Consider the following 14,731-nt stretch of genomic DNA (forward strand, 5'->3'; position numbering starts at 1 on the left):
ATGTGGCCCCTGTGGTATGAAGGTGGGTTAGGAGTCAACAAGGGGCAAGGAAAGGATAACATAGCATGTCCTTCTAGTGCATCTGAGAAGGTTCATCTTAAGGACTTTTCTGGTGATGACCAGGAGCTGGGGGCCAGAGCAGAAAAGCACAAAGTGTTCCCCAGGAAAGAGGATCACTCAGATGGCTGTGGTAAGGAGCCAGAGTGTGAGAGAGGGTGACCCTTGGGCTTAGGCTGGGTGTGTTACCTGGGTCCAGGGAGAGGCAGGTGCCCAGGAAAAGAGGGGTGGTCCAGGGACAGGCCTGCTGCCTATGGGAGCAGGTGAGGGACACGTCAAGTCTCCTGGTCCCACGCTGGCACCTTTGCTTCCACCCTGGGGTTAGAAGAGAGGGACGCACTGTGGTGCTGGCCAGCAGGAGGTCCAACTGCCTTTTAGAGAAGCAGGACCTTGGATCCCTCTCTCTTCCTGTCTGACACCTTCCCCATCTCCCTCCAGTGTGTGCCCAGATCCCAGAGTCAAAACACCAACTAATCTTGATTTTCTCTTTGTTTTTGTTTTGTTTTGTCCTGTTTAATGCCCCGTCCCCTTCATTCTCTGTGTTTCCCATGTCCATCTGTTCCCTGTGCTGTTGGTGGGATGCCTGCCTTGCCCCATATCCTCCTTTCCTGCCTGTCTCCCACTCCTGCTGGCTCCCCTGGGGTGGGGGTGGGCAGCATACAACGCCAAGCTGCAGGGCATCGGACACAGTGGCAGCTTCCTGCCCCCTCCTCACCACCGTCTCCGATCTTCCTCCCTCTCTGGTGGGTGGCTCTCCTTCCCCCTTCTGCCTTTCCAGTTCTTTGGCCCACTTTTGAGCATCAGTTTCTCTCTTTTTCACTCCTTCTCCATGTGCTATTCCTTCCAAACCTTTCCCACCTTCTTCCTTCTCTCCTCTGTCTTTTCCTCTCCCTCTTCTGTTGTTCTCTGGTTTCCATCTGTTTCTCCTTCTCCTCCCCCATTTCTCACTATCCTCTCCTCTGTCTCCTCACTTACTTCTCCATCCCTCCTCTCTCCAGCCCTCTCTCTCTCCTCTCTGCATGAGCCAGAGCTTACGTCTGCATGAACATGGGCCCCATGCTAGCCTTAGCCTTGCCTGCTGGGAACAATGTCTGGAATGACTAGACTAACATTCAGAGTCCCCTGCGGAGATGCAGGCCTTAGCAATGAGGGTGCTCAGTGAGGGCTCCGGACAGTTCAGCACTCCAGCCATGCTGGCCAGACTGCCTGGGCTGCAGGGCTAGGTCTCAGCAGGAGCCAGGCTGAGCTTTGCTTGGGGCCACCAGACACAACATAGAGTGGTGCCCCAGCCCCTGCTGCTCTGTCCACTCTTGAACATGGCACATCCTGGGGACAGCGTACCCCTTTGGTCCCACTCCTAATCTCTGATCCCATGGCCAAGAGTCAGAAGCCCTGGGTTGGGGTCCTGGCTCTGCCTGACACCACCTCTGTGACTTTGGGCAAGTCTCTTAACTACTTAGAGCTCAATTTCCCAATCTGAGAAGTGGACAGGTGATAGTCTTGTCCTGTTGTGTATTTTGCATGGGGTTTGACATGCCCTGGACCTCGTGGATGCTTCACTGGGGTCACGGTAGTTCATTTGAGAATGATGCCATCCACTAACATCTACCTCTGACCTCTGGGACATGCAGGCCCTTAGGCGTTGAGCCCGGGCCAGGGAATCACCTCTTCCTTCCCCTGCTCTTCTGACCCTGCAGGCTGGGTCAGGGAAGATGCCATGCTCAGGCTTGCCCCACACCATGGCCCTGAGCAACTCCAGGAAAAGGCCTAGGGGTGATGGGAACTGTTGATTCCCAATGGCAGTATCTGGTGCCTCCATGGCCCCTCCTTTGGCTCTAGTAGACTGCTCCCTTCAACCGCCCCTCCCTCCTCTCTTCTCCCTCTGCCCTTCTCTCAGCCTAGTGGTGGGGAGTGCAGTGTTCAGCAGGGCCTGGGTAGGGGCAGGTTCTGGGATGGTGGGCCTGCCTTAAGGGGAGCTGGCATGGCTTGCCCTAGGGCTGCTAGTGTGATTGCCGTGTGGCTTTCTGATGCCCTGGCCCAGCAGGTGGCCCTCGCTTCCGGAGCCCCAGGCATGCTGTCGGACACCCAGCCCTACCACCTGGAGCTGAGGAATCCAGTCTTTTGGAAATCGGAAGACTGGAAAGAAGAGCTGGGCCTGTGAGGGTGGCAGTGGCCAGTCTTGAGGGGTACAGAGGAGGCACATCATGAAGCCTGACACCAGCGTACTCATCCGCGTGATCCAGGGGCGGTGGGCAGCAGTGCTTTGCCAAAGTACACGTATCGGTCTGTGTCAGGGCTACAGCTCCCAGAATTGCAGGGTGTGTGAGTGTGCATGAGTGTGTGTGTGTGTGTGTGTGTCAGATGAAGGGATTGCCTCCAGCAGTCTGGCTCACGCTAGGGGAGCCTTGGAGTGAGCTGTTGTCCAGCACAGCACTGTCCTGGCAGCAGAGTGACGCCTCCCTGGGAAGGGGGCTGCTCTGGTGTCCTGCTCCTCAGGACTGGGGGCCTGTGTGGAACCCTGGGGCCAGGGTAACTGCTCATCCTGGCAGGGCTGTGGGGAAGGCCTGATGCCCATGTATGAAGCAGCCCTTAGAGAACCCCCAGGGCTTCTTGAACATAGGGTGTTAGGATTCTAAAGATACTTTGTTGTCGTAAGGGCACCCCAGCCCTCTCAGCTTCCTGGGAGCTTCTCTTCCTTTCTTCCTCTGGCCACATAGCCTCCTGCTGGGATAGGGGCTGGCCCTAGAGGTTCTGAGGGCGACCCAGTGGCCCCACTATGTACCCCCATCATCCCAGTGTCCTGCTGCCATTTCTGTTAGGCTGTGTGTGTGTGCACATGCAAGCATGCACATGTGTATCTGTGCAAGGCACCTGCCTCTGCCTGCGTGGGTGTAGGAGACGGAGGCCCTGAGAGAGAGAATGGGACCAAAGACTGAGAAAGTCCTGGGGTGGAGGGTGGTGGCGGGCGGGAGGGAGGTGGGGAGAGCAGGCCTGTTTTTATTATCGGTCAGCCTCTGGGACGTGAGAGAGGGTGTTCTCTCCCTGACACTGGCTGTCAGCTTGTGTCCAGACACCCCAGCTTGGCTAAGGAACAATGGGGCTCTCTTCTCTCCCCTCTGCCACGCCAGTCTCCCCTCCCATAGAGCAAGACAAGAGAGAGGGAACATGTCTCTCCAGACACTCCAGGCAGATCTGGGCTTGCCAAGGGGGACAACAGTGGGACACTGTGTTCAAAGAATGTGAGTGGCCCTGACTGGTCATTGGTGCCATGGGGCCATTGGTGCTCTGCAGGGGGAGGGGCTGGCCCCGTGGGAGTGGAATACAGGGTCTTCCCCCTTCCGCAGAGGGAGGTGCTGCCCTGCAGCTCCTTAGCTCTTTGGAGGTCATTCCCTCCATTTCCCTGCCTCTGGTCAGAACATGCTCCCATGTGCCATTCTGGTGGTGATGGAGAGAGGATTGGGAAGGTGCCGCTTACCTTCAGATGGCTGACTGCCTCAGGCCAGGATCTCACATTCTCTACAGTTGTCAGGTGCCCCCTGTACCCCAGGCTGCTGCAGGCATCCGTGACCCCTGAACGTGGAGAAAGCTTTGGGAAGGTTGGGTAGAATGTTCTCGGCTTTTCCAGGAGATTCGGTGCCTCAAATGCAAACAGATCTATTTTTTAAGGGCAAATGTCAGATCCCCCAGCAGGGAAACTGGCCACACCTTGAAAAGGCAGAGGGATCTGCCAGAAAGAGCTACTGGGGGCAGAGGAGCCCGGAACTGAGACCAGCCCTAATGCATTTCTTTTAACCTTGGGGCTGAACTCAGTTCCAAACCCCAAGAGCGTTTCCCAAATGGGCTTCTTCTGTCACAGTTATTGTTAGAAAATCAATGGCTATGTCTGTTTCTCTCTAATGTTTTTGCCAAGAATGAAACCAGTGGCAGTGTTGGTCCAAGCTGCCCAGGAGACCTGAGTGGGATGGGGGCTCTGGGGAGCTAAGGCCTGGGAGTGTGGGGTTGCTGCAGCAAGCAAGCTGCCCACCCTTCCCAAAACCACACTGTTCTTTTCTCCAGGTAGATGCTCCTGGCAGCCCCTGGCTGGGTCTAATGGGACTCCTGTTTTTCTATTCTGTGAATAAGGGCTCTTCAAGGCATGGGGCTTATTTGCTTTAAGTGGAACAGTTTGTAAGTGGCAGAGTGAGGTCAGAGTCCAGTTTACTGTCCCCATCCTAGGTACTATTTTCTTAGCTGAGATGGTAGCAGGGCTGCCCCTGATAAATAAAGAGCCCAAAGCGGAGACTCAGGGCATCTATTGGTACCTTCTGCATTTAATGTGCAAATGCCAGTCCTGCTGCTCTCCCGACGCACCCCCCACCCCCGATTATGGGAGCCCCTGATTATGGGAGAGTATGAGGGCGTGTCTCAGAGCGGCTTTGCTTATGTGAGTGTGAGTGTGTGTCTGCCCGTAGGCTTGGCAGCCGGCAGCCTGCTGTTCGTGACAAGTAGGAAGTCTTCACAGGTGGTGCTGTTTGTGGCAAACTTTGTGGCTGTACCAGACTAGGGGTGCTGGGAGGCGCACCTGGGGACATGCAGTCCTCACTGTGGATGGCAGAAGATGTTTCTGAACGAGGGTGATTTCTGCTTGGCTGTACTGGCACATTCCTCGGGGCTGGCAGTGTGTGTGCATGTGTGCACACACACTGACCCATGTGACCTGGGGCCTTTGGTAAGTCCTAGCGGTGGTGAAAGCAGGGCTGGGAATCTCTTCCCAGAAGATATTCAGGACCAGAAGCCCACACTTCAGGCTGGGTCTTGGCCTCTGGGACCCAGGAAGTAAGTTTTCTAGGATTCTGGGAGCCAGCTCAATGAGGCAATGGATTCCATGCCTCAGCCCAGCTGTGGGAAGAGGGAGTGGGAAGGAAGGAGGGTGAGATTAACAGCATCCCCAGGCCTGTGGAATGGGATTGGGATGGGAAGTACAGAAAAGCAGATGGAGCACATGACTTCTCTCTGCCTGCTCTTCAGCTGGGAGGGACACGGTGGGATCTGCCGCCATCTTTGGGGCGGGGAGCTAAGGGGCCAGTAAAAGGGGAGTTGGTAAGAGGTTCAGCAGTACACCGGATGAAGTTGGGGAACCCCAGAGAAAGCCAGAATTATCCCAGAGGCCAAGTGGGGCCAGGGACTTCGTAACAAGGCTTAGTCATGTCTTTGTTTCTCTTTGGGAGCACCATTTGCAAGATGATGCAATTTAGCTCTTTCCAAGAGTTCTTCCCCACAGGCTTGATGTTGCTGGTTGGTTGATGCAGTTGCCTTGGAGACTGTCTTTTCCCTCCACCTCCCCTCCCTTGTCTGGAAGCTCTGGCCCTCCGCCTCCAGGGGTTGGAAGTAGTTGACATCTGTTTCTTGTATCAGTCCTTTGTGTTCTTGGTCTCAGCCCTGTGTGGAGAGATTCCTGGTGAAGTCTGAGCCAATCTAAGCAGATCTCCCCTCCTGCAGAGAAAACCTGGGGTGTGAACAGAGTTGGGCCCAGGAGGGCTGAGGGGAAGACACTGGGGGATGGCAGGCCAGCCCCAGCTTGGCCTCTGAGCTAGGAGGCACTGCCTTCTCTGAAGGGATTAGGCCGATCGATCATTTCTTACACAAAACGCTCATTGTCCTCTACACCCTGCTTTCCTCCCAGGGGTGCAGGCTCGGGAGAAGCAACCTGCAGAGCCCCCAGCCCCTCTGCGGAGGCGGGCGGCCAGTGATGGACAGTATGAGAACCAGTCTCCAGAAGCCACGTCCCCTCGTAGCCCTGGGGTTCGCTCCCCTGTCCAGTGTGTCTCCCCGGAGCTGGCTCTTACCATCGCTCTCAATCCTGGAGGGCGGCCCAAAGAGGTGAGTCTTTAAGCTGTATCTTGGGGCCACAGAGGGTAGTAGTGCCCACTCTAAATCTCCAGAAACCTGACAGGCAACTTGGCACTGATATCAGTATACTCAGTGATTTGTCTCCCCCTGCATCGTCACCCAAACTCTCTTCTCTGACATATGGAATCTGGGGCCCATTTCCTTCCTTAAATACCTTTATGTCCCCACTTCTTGCATTAATATTGAGATTGAAGTTTCCTTTTTGATTCCTAGAGAGCACCTTAATAAGGTGGTAAGAATCCTGGGGATGATATAGGTGAACACAATTTCAAAACTCCACACTAGATCCTAGAGAGGGGAAAAATTATTTTTGAACCCTTTGCAGTTATAAGGTTTTTCTCAGGAACTTTAATTTTCATTCCAAAAGGTTTGCATTTCTAAGACATTTCAGTAGTTGAAGGCAGTGAGTCTCAGACTACAGCGTGAGTAAACCAAAGGGGGGTTTGTTAAAACTGTAGCTTCCCAAATCCACCTCCAGAGATTCCAGGGTAGTAGATCTGGATGGGACCCGGGAATCTGCATTCTAAATGTGTGCCCTGGAAGATTCAGATGTAGGTGGTCCACGGGCCACATTGAGGGAGCGAGTGTACTGGCCTGTAAAAGCCAGGCTAATGAATCATTCTGGATAGAAGGGGCTTGTGGATATCTTTTCTCTCCTGCCTCTGGCAGGAGCTGTCTCCTGCCCTGAGCATCAGTGAGGAGCCAGTCTGACGAGGGGATTTGGGGGCTGGTTAACTCACTGTCCTCATACCCCAGCTCATCTGAAGGGGAAACTTCTCCTTCTCATGGTTTCCCTCTTTTTCTCTCCATATTCTCCCACAGCCCCATTTGCACAGCTACAAGGAGGCCTTCGAGGAGATGGAGGGAACCTCCCCGAGCAGCCCACCACCGAGTGGGGGTAAGAATTCCCTGTGAAGCTCGTCTTCCCTGTGTCCCTTCTGCCCCTCAGCTCAGCCCTGCCTGTGGGAGTGCCCCAGGCCTGAGGGTTGGAGGTGACAGTGCCCCAGGTGGGGCCAGAACGTGCTGCTCCTCACCCCCATGGCCCCTTCTCTTCCATTGCTTGTGGCCATTGTCTTCTCCATCATCCACACTCACACATCTATGGGTGCAGCCACCCCAGTTTTAGGATCCAGACTGAGTGACTGTGGGACTCTGGGCTCCCACATTACAGAGTTTTCTTACTTGTTTAGAGTCTTATTACTGTCCACACTCAAAAGACCCCACCGTCTTAGCATGACTCTTTGTGACTTGACTTTGGCTTTGTTTCTGACCTCCATTTCTGCCTGCATCCAGATACCTCTTCCATTACAGGCAACCTATTTAGCTTCTACCAAGGAGAGAGGGACCCAGGACCCTTAGGCTGACAGAGCCCCCAGCTTATCCATCCTTGGCCTCCAGGCAGAGGCATTTAGCCCCCAGCCCCTATACACTTACTGGGAGGCAGATCCCCAAAAGGACAGAGACACGTCCATCTAAAGCCAAAACCCAAATGAGCCGAGGCATGGGGCAGTTTTCCTTTTTATAGAAGAGACATGAAGAGGAACTAGAGGAGGTGGTTGTGGGGAAGGAAGTGGTGGATTAATATCAGGCCGCGAGGGACTCAGTGTACTCAGGAGAGGCCTGGGTCAGCACAAGAAGGAGACACTGGTGCTGTTCAGGGATCAGGTTGGCTGGGCCTGGCCCAAGCTATCCACTGGCAGTGATGAGAGGCGGGAGAACTGGAGCTGGCTGTGCATTCCCCTGGGGGCTGGCTGTCCTGTACTGGAAAGGAATGTGGCAATGTACGTGGCCCATGTGCCAGCAGAACTTGTGTTGGCTGCCATCTTGGGCATGAGGAGGCTGAAGCTGTGACTGATTGGTGGCCCCTGGAAGCTGTGGCTCTCCCTTGAGCAGTACTGTCCAATGGAAATATAATATGAGCACATTTATAATGAAAATTTCTCTAGTAGTCACATTAAAAAACATAATAGGAAACTGGCTAAATTAATTTTAATGACATTTTTGTTAAATCCAAAATACCCTTTCAATAGGCAAATAAGTCAATAAAAATATTGAGCTATTTTACAATCTCTTATAAAATGTAAGAAGAAACTGCTGAAATTCATTTTACTATGTTTTGTTTAACCCCAGTCTAAAATATTAGCATTTCAACATATAATCAATGTGAAAAAGAACGGGATGTTTTGTGTTCTTTTTCATACTCAGTCTTTAAAACCCAGTCTGTGTTTCCCACTTATGGCATATCTCCGTTCACACTAGTCACTCTGCAAGTGCTCTGCGGCCACGTGTAGCTTGTGGCTGCTGTGCTGGACAGGGTGAACCTAGAGCAGGTGACGCAAGAGTCCACTCTGCAGCCTCTTGTGACCGCGAGGAACCTCTCTCCCAGGCCTTCTCTTTCCAAGCTGACATCTTCTTCCATTCGCTGTGAGCCCTAAATGGCCAGGGAAAGGACATCACCCTGCCTGGGGTGGAAGGCACCTGGGCTGTGCTAGAACTGGGTTTTCCCGCCTTCTCCCCCTCCTTTTGGCCAGCCATGGGTGCCTTGGCAAGAAGAAGTCAGAGGTTCCATAGACACACAGGGTTAGGGAGAGAAGACAGAAGGCAGAGAAACGTGTGGAATTTTTCTCTCAGGAAGCAGAAGGCTTGCCTGGCTTTAGTGTTGCCCACTCATCTGCCTCAGCAGAAGGGCCCACTTGCCCAGGAACTGGGGGAATGAGGAATTCAGGAGCTGGAGGTGAACAAGGGAGGAACCAAGAGAGAGTTCCTGCCCTGTCCAGTCCTCTCGTCCCCTTCACCTCCTCGTGGGCCCACCTGTGCCTCCGCTGCACCAGTTGGTTAAACACGCACATACCTGTGGGCTGGGGCTGCTTCGTGGTTATTTCATGAACGACTGTCTCTGAGGCCAGGTGTATTATTTCATAATTAATTTCATTCAACCGCCATTGGTTTGACAAACATTAATAAGTATTTGATAGGTATCTATGAGCAAGACACCATGATAGGGAAGAGGGGGTGTGGCAGTGGTAGAAACAGAATCTGTGTGTGTGCATCTATGCGTGTGTGTGTGTGTGTGTGTGTAAAGACAGAGGGAGGACAGACAGAGACATGAGGCCTAGACCTATCCCATAACTGGAGGTGTATGTTTGTACCCATTCGTCCCCTATGCTGTGTTTGTCCTTTGGACATCCAAGGACAGAGTGAGGGTGAAGGGCAGGAGTGGGCCACCCATCCGGACCCCTGTGATGTCTTCCTGTTCCCATGTGCATGTGGGTGTTCACCTGCACGAATGAGTTATGTATGTTGCTTGCATGGAGACAGAGTGTATTTTTTCATTGTTCTAAGATTCCTGTAGGTCTCACTGTCTTTTGGGGAAAGCAGCAGGGGCAGGGAGGGTCGTGGAGCTTTTGCTGCTGGTGGTTCCTGGGCATCTGAGGGCCATGGCTAATCTGTTGAGGCCATTTGGCAGGCAGAGTGTCCTTGGGGCTGTGGTCTCTGCAGGCTCCCAATGTCGCTGATAGGAGACACAGAGTTCATTTCTTAACTTCTTCTCAGAGCTGTGTCAGGAGACATGGCAGCTGCCACCCAGGTATCTCGTGACTGGGCTTAACAGCCACCCTGCAGATCAGCTCTGAATCTGGCCGGGTTCTTGGCTAATGGGAAAAAGCCAGCAGCCCTTTCTGACCTTGCGTGTTACATGACACTTGTAACCCAGATGCACGGCCTGGGAGGAGCCCAGGCTTTGCATAGGGAGTAGGTGCTCTTGGCCACAGACTGCAGGCTTCTCCTCCTTCCAGGACACTGGGGTTTAGGGGGACAGAGCCCCACATTGAGAAGTTCTCTCCTCCTGGGCTTTTCAAGGGACATGCTTGGCCAAGGGCTGGCCTGAGGTCTCAGGGCTGGCGTGGCTCTGGCCCATTATCTCCTTCTGTCTCTGTCCTTTACAGGGTGTGCCATCCTGAGGCCCAATTTTCTTCTGTTCTCTTCTGAATCCATCCAAGTGCATATTTTAAATGGACTGTGTGTATGTGTATATGTGCGTGTTGGGTGGGGGGAGGAAGAGGGATGAGAGAGTATTATAGAGAAGGTCAGAGACAGCTGCAGAAGCCTGCATGTGTGTTATAAGCCATTGCTAAGTAAAGGGACTGCACCGAGAAGCTAAGGGCCTAGGGGTGGAAATGGTTCTCTCAAGGTTGGGGCCAAAGCCAGGACAAGGTTGGCATTTCCTGAATCTTTCCCTCTATCCTTTAAACTGCTCAAACATGGAGAAATGCAGACAGGAAAGGGCAGTGGAGCCAAAGCACTGGGCTTCAGGGTGGTTCCTCGGCACCACCTCTGGCCCCACAGCCTTCCCATGCCTGGTGTGTCTGCCTTCCTGCCCACCTCTCACTCCCTGTGTCTCTCCTCTTCTTCCTGGGACAGTGCGGTCCCCCCCAGGTCTGGCCAAGACACCCCTCTCTGCTCTCGGCCTGAAACCCCACAACCCAGCGGACATCCTGTTGCACCCCACAGGAGGTGAGTTGGAAAGAGGGAAGATGGGGAGGGGGGCCAGGGGGAGGAGGACTCCTGTGGTTCTGGACAGAAACCGGGGCCTCAGAATCTGGTCAGCAGCCGGCTTTGTGCCCATGCTGAGGTCGGGCCTGGGTGAGGACTCTCTTTGTAGGGTTGGCGGGTGACAGATTTCCTTGCAGCCTTCCTGCCTGTTGACTTGTGGAGTCTGCACAACTTCCAACCTCCTCTAGCTTGGGGCTTTGGAGGCCTGGTCTCAGTTTCCTTGGTGTTGTTGAGATCTCTGCTGGAAGCCACACATTCCAGGTGTTCAGGCCCTTGAGTACATGCACACGGGCGCACACACATGCACACATGGGTACACACACATGTACACACACACACACACACACACACAGAGTCAGAGAAGCATGCGCCTGCTGCTCTGTGCCAGGGCCTCTGCTGGCAGCCCGGCTGGCTCTGCTCTGAGCATCTACGAGGCATCACTTGGCATTCAGAGTGGTCTCTTGGTCTGCCTCTTCAGGCCCACAGAACCCTACCACAGAAACCCATGACTGGCAGTGGCCATCACTGGCTGCCATCTCCTCGACCCCCTTGCCCTCAGCCCAGGTCTTCTCCTGCCTGTCAAAGACCTGCCACCTCTGGGCTTCTGACTCTCTCCGGCCTGTGCTCATCCCTCATCCCCATTCCCGATGCTGGCTGCCTCTTACCCTGCTGCTGAGGAGAGCACCCCAAGCTCTGAGGAAGGAAGGAGGATGGTTGCCCGGCCTCCCTGGGGTCAAACAGCCGGTCCTGTTGGCACGGTAGAGGGCAGGGCCCTGGGCCTGTCTGGCAGAAGGTGCTCCTCTGAGCAGACACCACCCCAGGTTCACACCTCCGACCTCCTCCTCCCATTTCCCAGCTCCTCTCCTTCCTATAGTGGAGGGAGACAGGGCTCCCTGGGCCCTTGGTGGCCATGTGGGGCCACTGAACTCAGAAAGCTGCTCCCTGGGCTCTGGTTTTAGGGCTGGGTGGGGGCTCCTGGGGTCAACTTTACTTTTTTCCTTAGTTACCAGAAGATGCATCCAGCCAGGTAGGTGGGCAGTGGCATGCATTTGTGACCCACGAAGCCACACAGCTGGGCACAGCCTCCCACTCAGGGTGTCAGCATGGCCGGGACACTGAGCCACCGGGGATCAGTAGAAAGGGGCTAGCGGCTGCCTCTCACCAGCCAGCACACTCCTGCCTGACACTTGGCCCACAGAGCCCTGGACATGGGGGTTGTGAGGGGCTCAGGCTCCTGACAGTCAGGAACTCAACTATGCCCCGGAGCCTTGGGGTCCTGTGCAGGGTGGGCCTCGGCCTTCCCCTTGGAGCCCTTCTGTGGACAGTGCAAATTGGCCCTGGCCTCACCCCAGCTTTCCCACCTCCATTTTCTCCACAGATTCTCTTTCTCAAGAAATAATCCCTGTTAATCTCTTTCTCTCTTTTTCCTTTTTTGCTCTTCCTCATCTTCACCACCTGCCCTTCTTTCCTGCCTCTCCTTCCTCCCATCTCTCTTCTCATCTTCCCTCAGAGGAAGATGAGGGGAAGGTGGTGGTCAGGCTCTCAGAAGGTAAGTGGCATTTGCTGTGGCTTCTTACTCTCTGGGTCTGGAAATGGCTTTTCATGCAGGGCTTAAAGAGGCTGGCTGGAGGCAGCTCTCTTTCCTCACTGGAACTCAGGTGACCAGGTACATGGCCTTCCTGTCCCTCAACGCTTGGTGATGAGATATCACCCTGGGTACCTTCTGAGTCCTGATGGGGGGGCTTGTAGCTGCCAGGCACAGGCTCAGGCACAGTCAGTGTCTGGGGGCTCCTGCAGTGTCACCTTGCTGACCCAAACGCTCCCCTTGCACCTTCCTCTCCCAGCACCATTTGCGCCAGCCCGCCTGGTGTGCAGCAGCTCACAGGGGTAGACAGGGAGGGACTCAGATCCCCTTTCCCAGGGCGTGCTCCACAGGCATTTCTCAGAGCAGGGATTCTCCACCTTGGCACCACTGACAGTTTGGCCTGAATGACTCCTTTTTTTTTTTTTGAGATGGAGTTTCTCTCTTGTTGCCTAGGCTGGAGTGCACTGGCACAATCTTGGCTCACTGCAACCTCTGCCTCCTGGGTTCAAGCAATTCTCCCACTTCAGCCCCTGAGTAGCTGGGATTACAGGCATGCACCACCACGGCCAGCAATTTAAAAAAAATTTTTTTTTTTATTTTTAGTAGAGACAGGGTTTCACCATGTTGGCCAGGCTGGTCTTGAACTCTTGACCTCAGGTGATCCACCCACCTTGGCCTCCCAAAGTGCAGCGATTACAGGCGTGAGCCACTGTGGCCGGCCCTGAATGAGTCTTTGTTGTGGATGCTGCCCTGTGCACTGTGGGAGGATTAGCAGTGTCCCTGGATTCTACCTGCTAGATGCCAGTAGCTCTCACTCAGTCATGACAATCGAAAATGTCTCCAACATTGCCAGTGTCCCCTGGGGGGATAATTCTCCTGGTTCAGAGACCCCATCTTAGAGCCATGATTTGCCCTCTGGAAGCCCTGCCTGGTTTCCTATCAATACTGAAAGTACAAAGTCTGTCTTTCGGGAATCTCAGACAACTCTGGGTATTTCAGGAAATCTATGGACTCACCGTGTATACAATAATGCATTGGGATTCCCATGCAAGTAATTCTGAAAAGCAGTTTCAAGGGGCTGGCATGTCTATGGGTCCCAGATGAACCCTTGATTTAAATGAGCCCTGCAGTGGGCACCAGGGAAGCAGAGAGGGGGCGTCATCAGGTGGGAGGCCTTGGACTCACTAGGAGCAGAACTCGAGTGAGGACTCGAACCAGCAGGTGAAACAAAGTAGGTGCCAACCTGGGCGAGAGGCCAGCATCTGGTTCTGGACACTGGCATCCCCATCTCTACCAGGAAGATGGGGCAAGGTGGGTGCTGTGATCTCTTCCAGTTCTGACGGGTTAGGTGTTCTGACTTCCCACCTGGGCCCTGGGCCGGTTGGCTGGTTTTCTCAGGCCTATTTCCCACTTTCCTTTGTACACACCACCTTGATTTTCTACCCCCTAAGCGGGGATGGCCTGTGCCCCTCTAAATCTGCTGTCACCCAGCTAGGATGGTTGGAGTTTCCCAGAAGACTTTGCCTTCTCCTAACCAGCTGGGGTTTGGGCAACAGCATCAGGCTGCTTGGGGGGCTGCAGAACAGGGCAGCTTCCAGAGACACAGCAGGTGGGCCACAGCATGCTTCCCTCTGCTGAGAACGGCCCCTCTTCGCTCCCCTGCAGCCTCATGCCTGGGGAAAGGGCTTTCTCCCAAGCTGGAGGCTGACCGCTGCTCCTGGCAGGGCAGGAGCTGGGAGAGAGAATCTAGAATTAGCTGGAGCTCAGAGCCAACGTTTCTGTGCTTCAGATGCCGGACCATGCAATAGGCTCTCAGCTCTCCTCGAAGCTGGTTGACTTAAACAGACCCGTGGTATCCCAAACACTCTCCAGTGGAAAGGACCATGGGGTGGACTATCCAGCAAGCTGGCAGGGCCTGGTGATTGTCTCTCACTTTGGGGTGACTTCAGGGTCGTGGGCCTCGACAGAACAGAACTACCTGCCAACTGCACCTCCTGAATGGCTCTCATCTTACAGGGCCCCAAGTGCTCTGGCCAGAGCCACAGAGTTTGGAGGGGAAGGTTCTTAGGGGTTAACTCAGCCACACCCATTGTTGTCACAGATATGCAGCTGACATCAGCACTGTGGGTGGTGTTGGGGGATCTGCCCAAGGTCACAGTTAGGAGTTAACGTAGCCAGACTGGAGTTATTGGTCTCCCGTCTCTTCCTCAAGTGGCTGTTTCAAAGCCCTTCTCAGGCCTGCAGGCACCATGCCCTGGGATTCCAGTGTGGGAGTTGGAATTGCTGCCCATGGTCTGGGGAGTGGAGTGGGGAAGGGGCAGGGAGCAAAGCTGTGGGCAGCCAGTTCCTTATTTCCTGACTCATGTGCCACAGCCTGGGTCAGACTAAAGCTCATTCTTTGCTGACCCTATGAGGCTTTGCTTGATTTCCCTGCTGATACTTTGATGGGAAATTCAGAAAAAAATGCCCGTGAGGCAAAAATGGCCAGAGGCAGGATTATTCAGCTGGGGGAAAAGAAGAATTTGAGGGATGTCTGCTATGTCCCGGGTGCTGTGCGAAACACTTTACATTCATTCATTCTTTCATTCATTGCTTCATTTATTCTTAATATTTTGTGCACTGACTGTGTGCCAGGCTTTGGGAATATAA

General features: G+C 54.1%; 1 protein-coding gene across 15 annotated transcripts in view; it reads left to right on the forward strand.

Moving 5' to 3' along the window:
• TNS1 (tensin 1) overlaps nt 1-14,731 on the forward strand; it is a 205,819-nt gene that overhangs the window by 162,797 nt on the left and 28,291 nt on the right. For 7 of the 15 annotated variants that reach the window (XR_004441577.1, XM_033230318.1, XM_033230308.1 and 4 more), the window contains 6 exons: nt 714-800; nt 5,720-5,916; nt 6,769-6,844; nt 10,366-10,458; nt 11,501-11,524; nt 12,008-12,046. Coding sequence is in view for 14 of the 15 variants with exons in the window: in XM_033230318.1 (XP_033086209.1) it covers nt 714-800; nt 5,720-5,916; nt 6,769-6,844; nt 10,366-10,458; nt 11,501-11,524; nt 12,008-12,046 (516 nt within the window). In the remaining variant the exon portion in view is untranslated. The remainder of the gene's footprint in view (nt 1-713; nt 801-5,719; nt 5,917-6,768; nt 6,845-10,365; nt 10,459-11,500; nt 11,525-12,007; nt 12,047-14,731) is intronic. The other 8 variants (XM_033230315.1, XM_033230323.1, XM_033230317.1 and 5 more) reach the window with 6 other exon arrangements.

The sequence above is a fragment of the Trachypithecus francoisi genome, unplaced genomic scaffold (genome assembly GCF_009764315.1).
Source record: "Trachypithecus francoisi isolate TF-2019V2 unplaced genomic scaffold, Tfra_2.0 Lachesis_group13, whole genome shotgun sequence".
NCBI lineage: Eukaryota > Metazoa > Chordata > Mammalia > Primates > Cercopithecidae > Trachypithecus > Trachypithecus francoisi.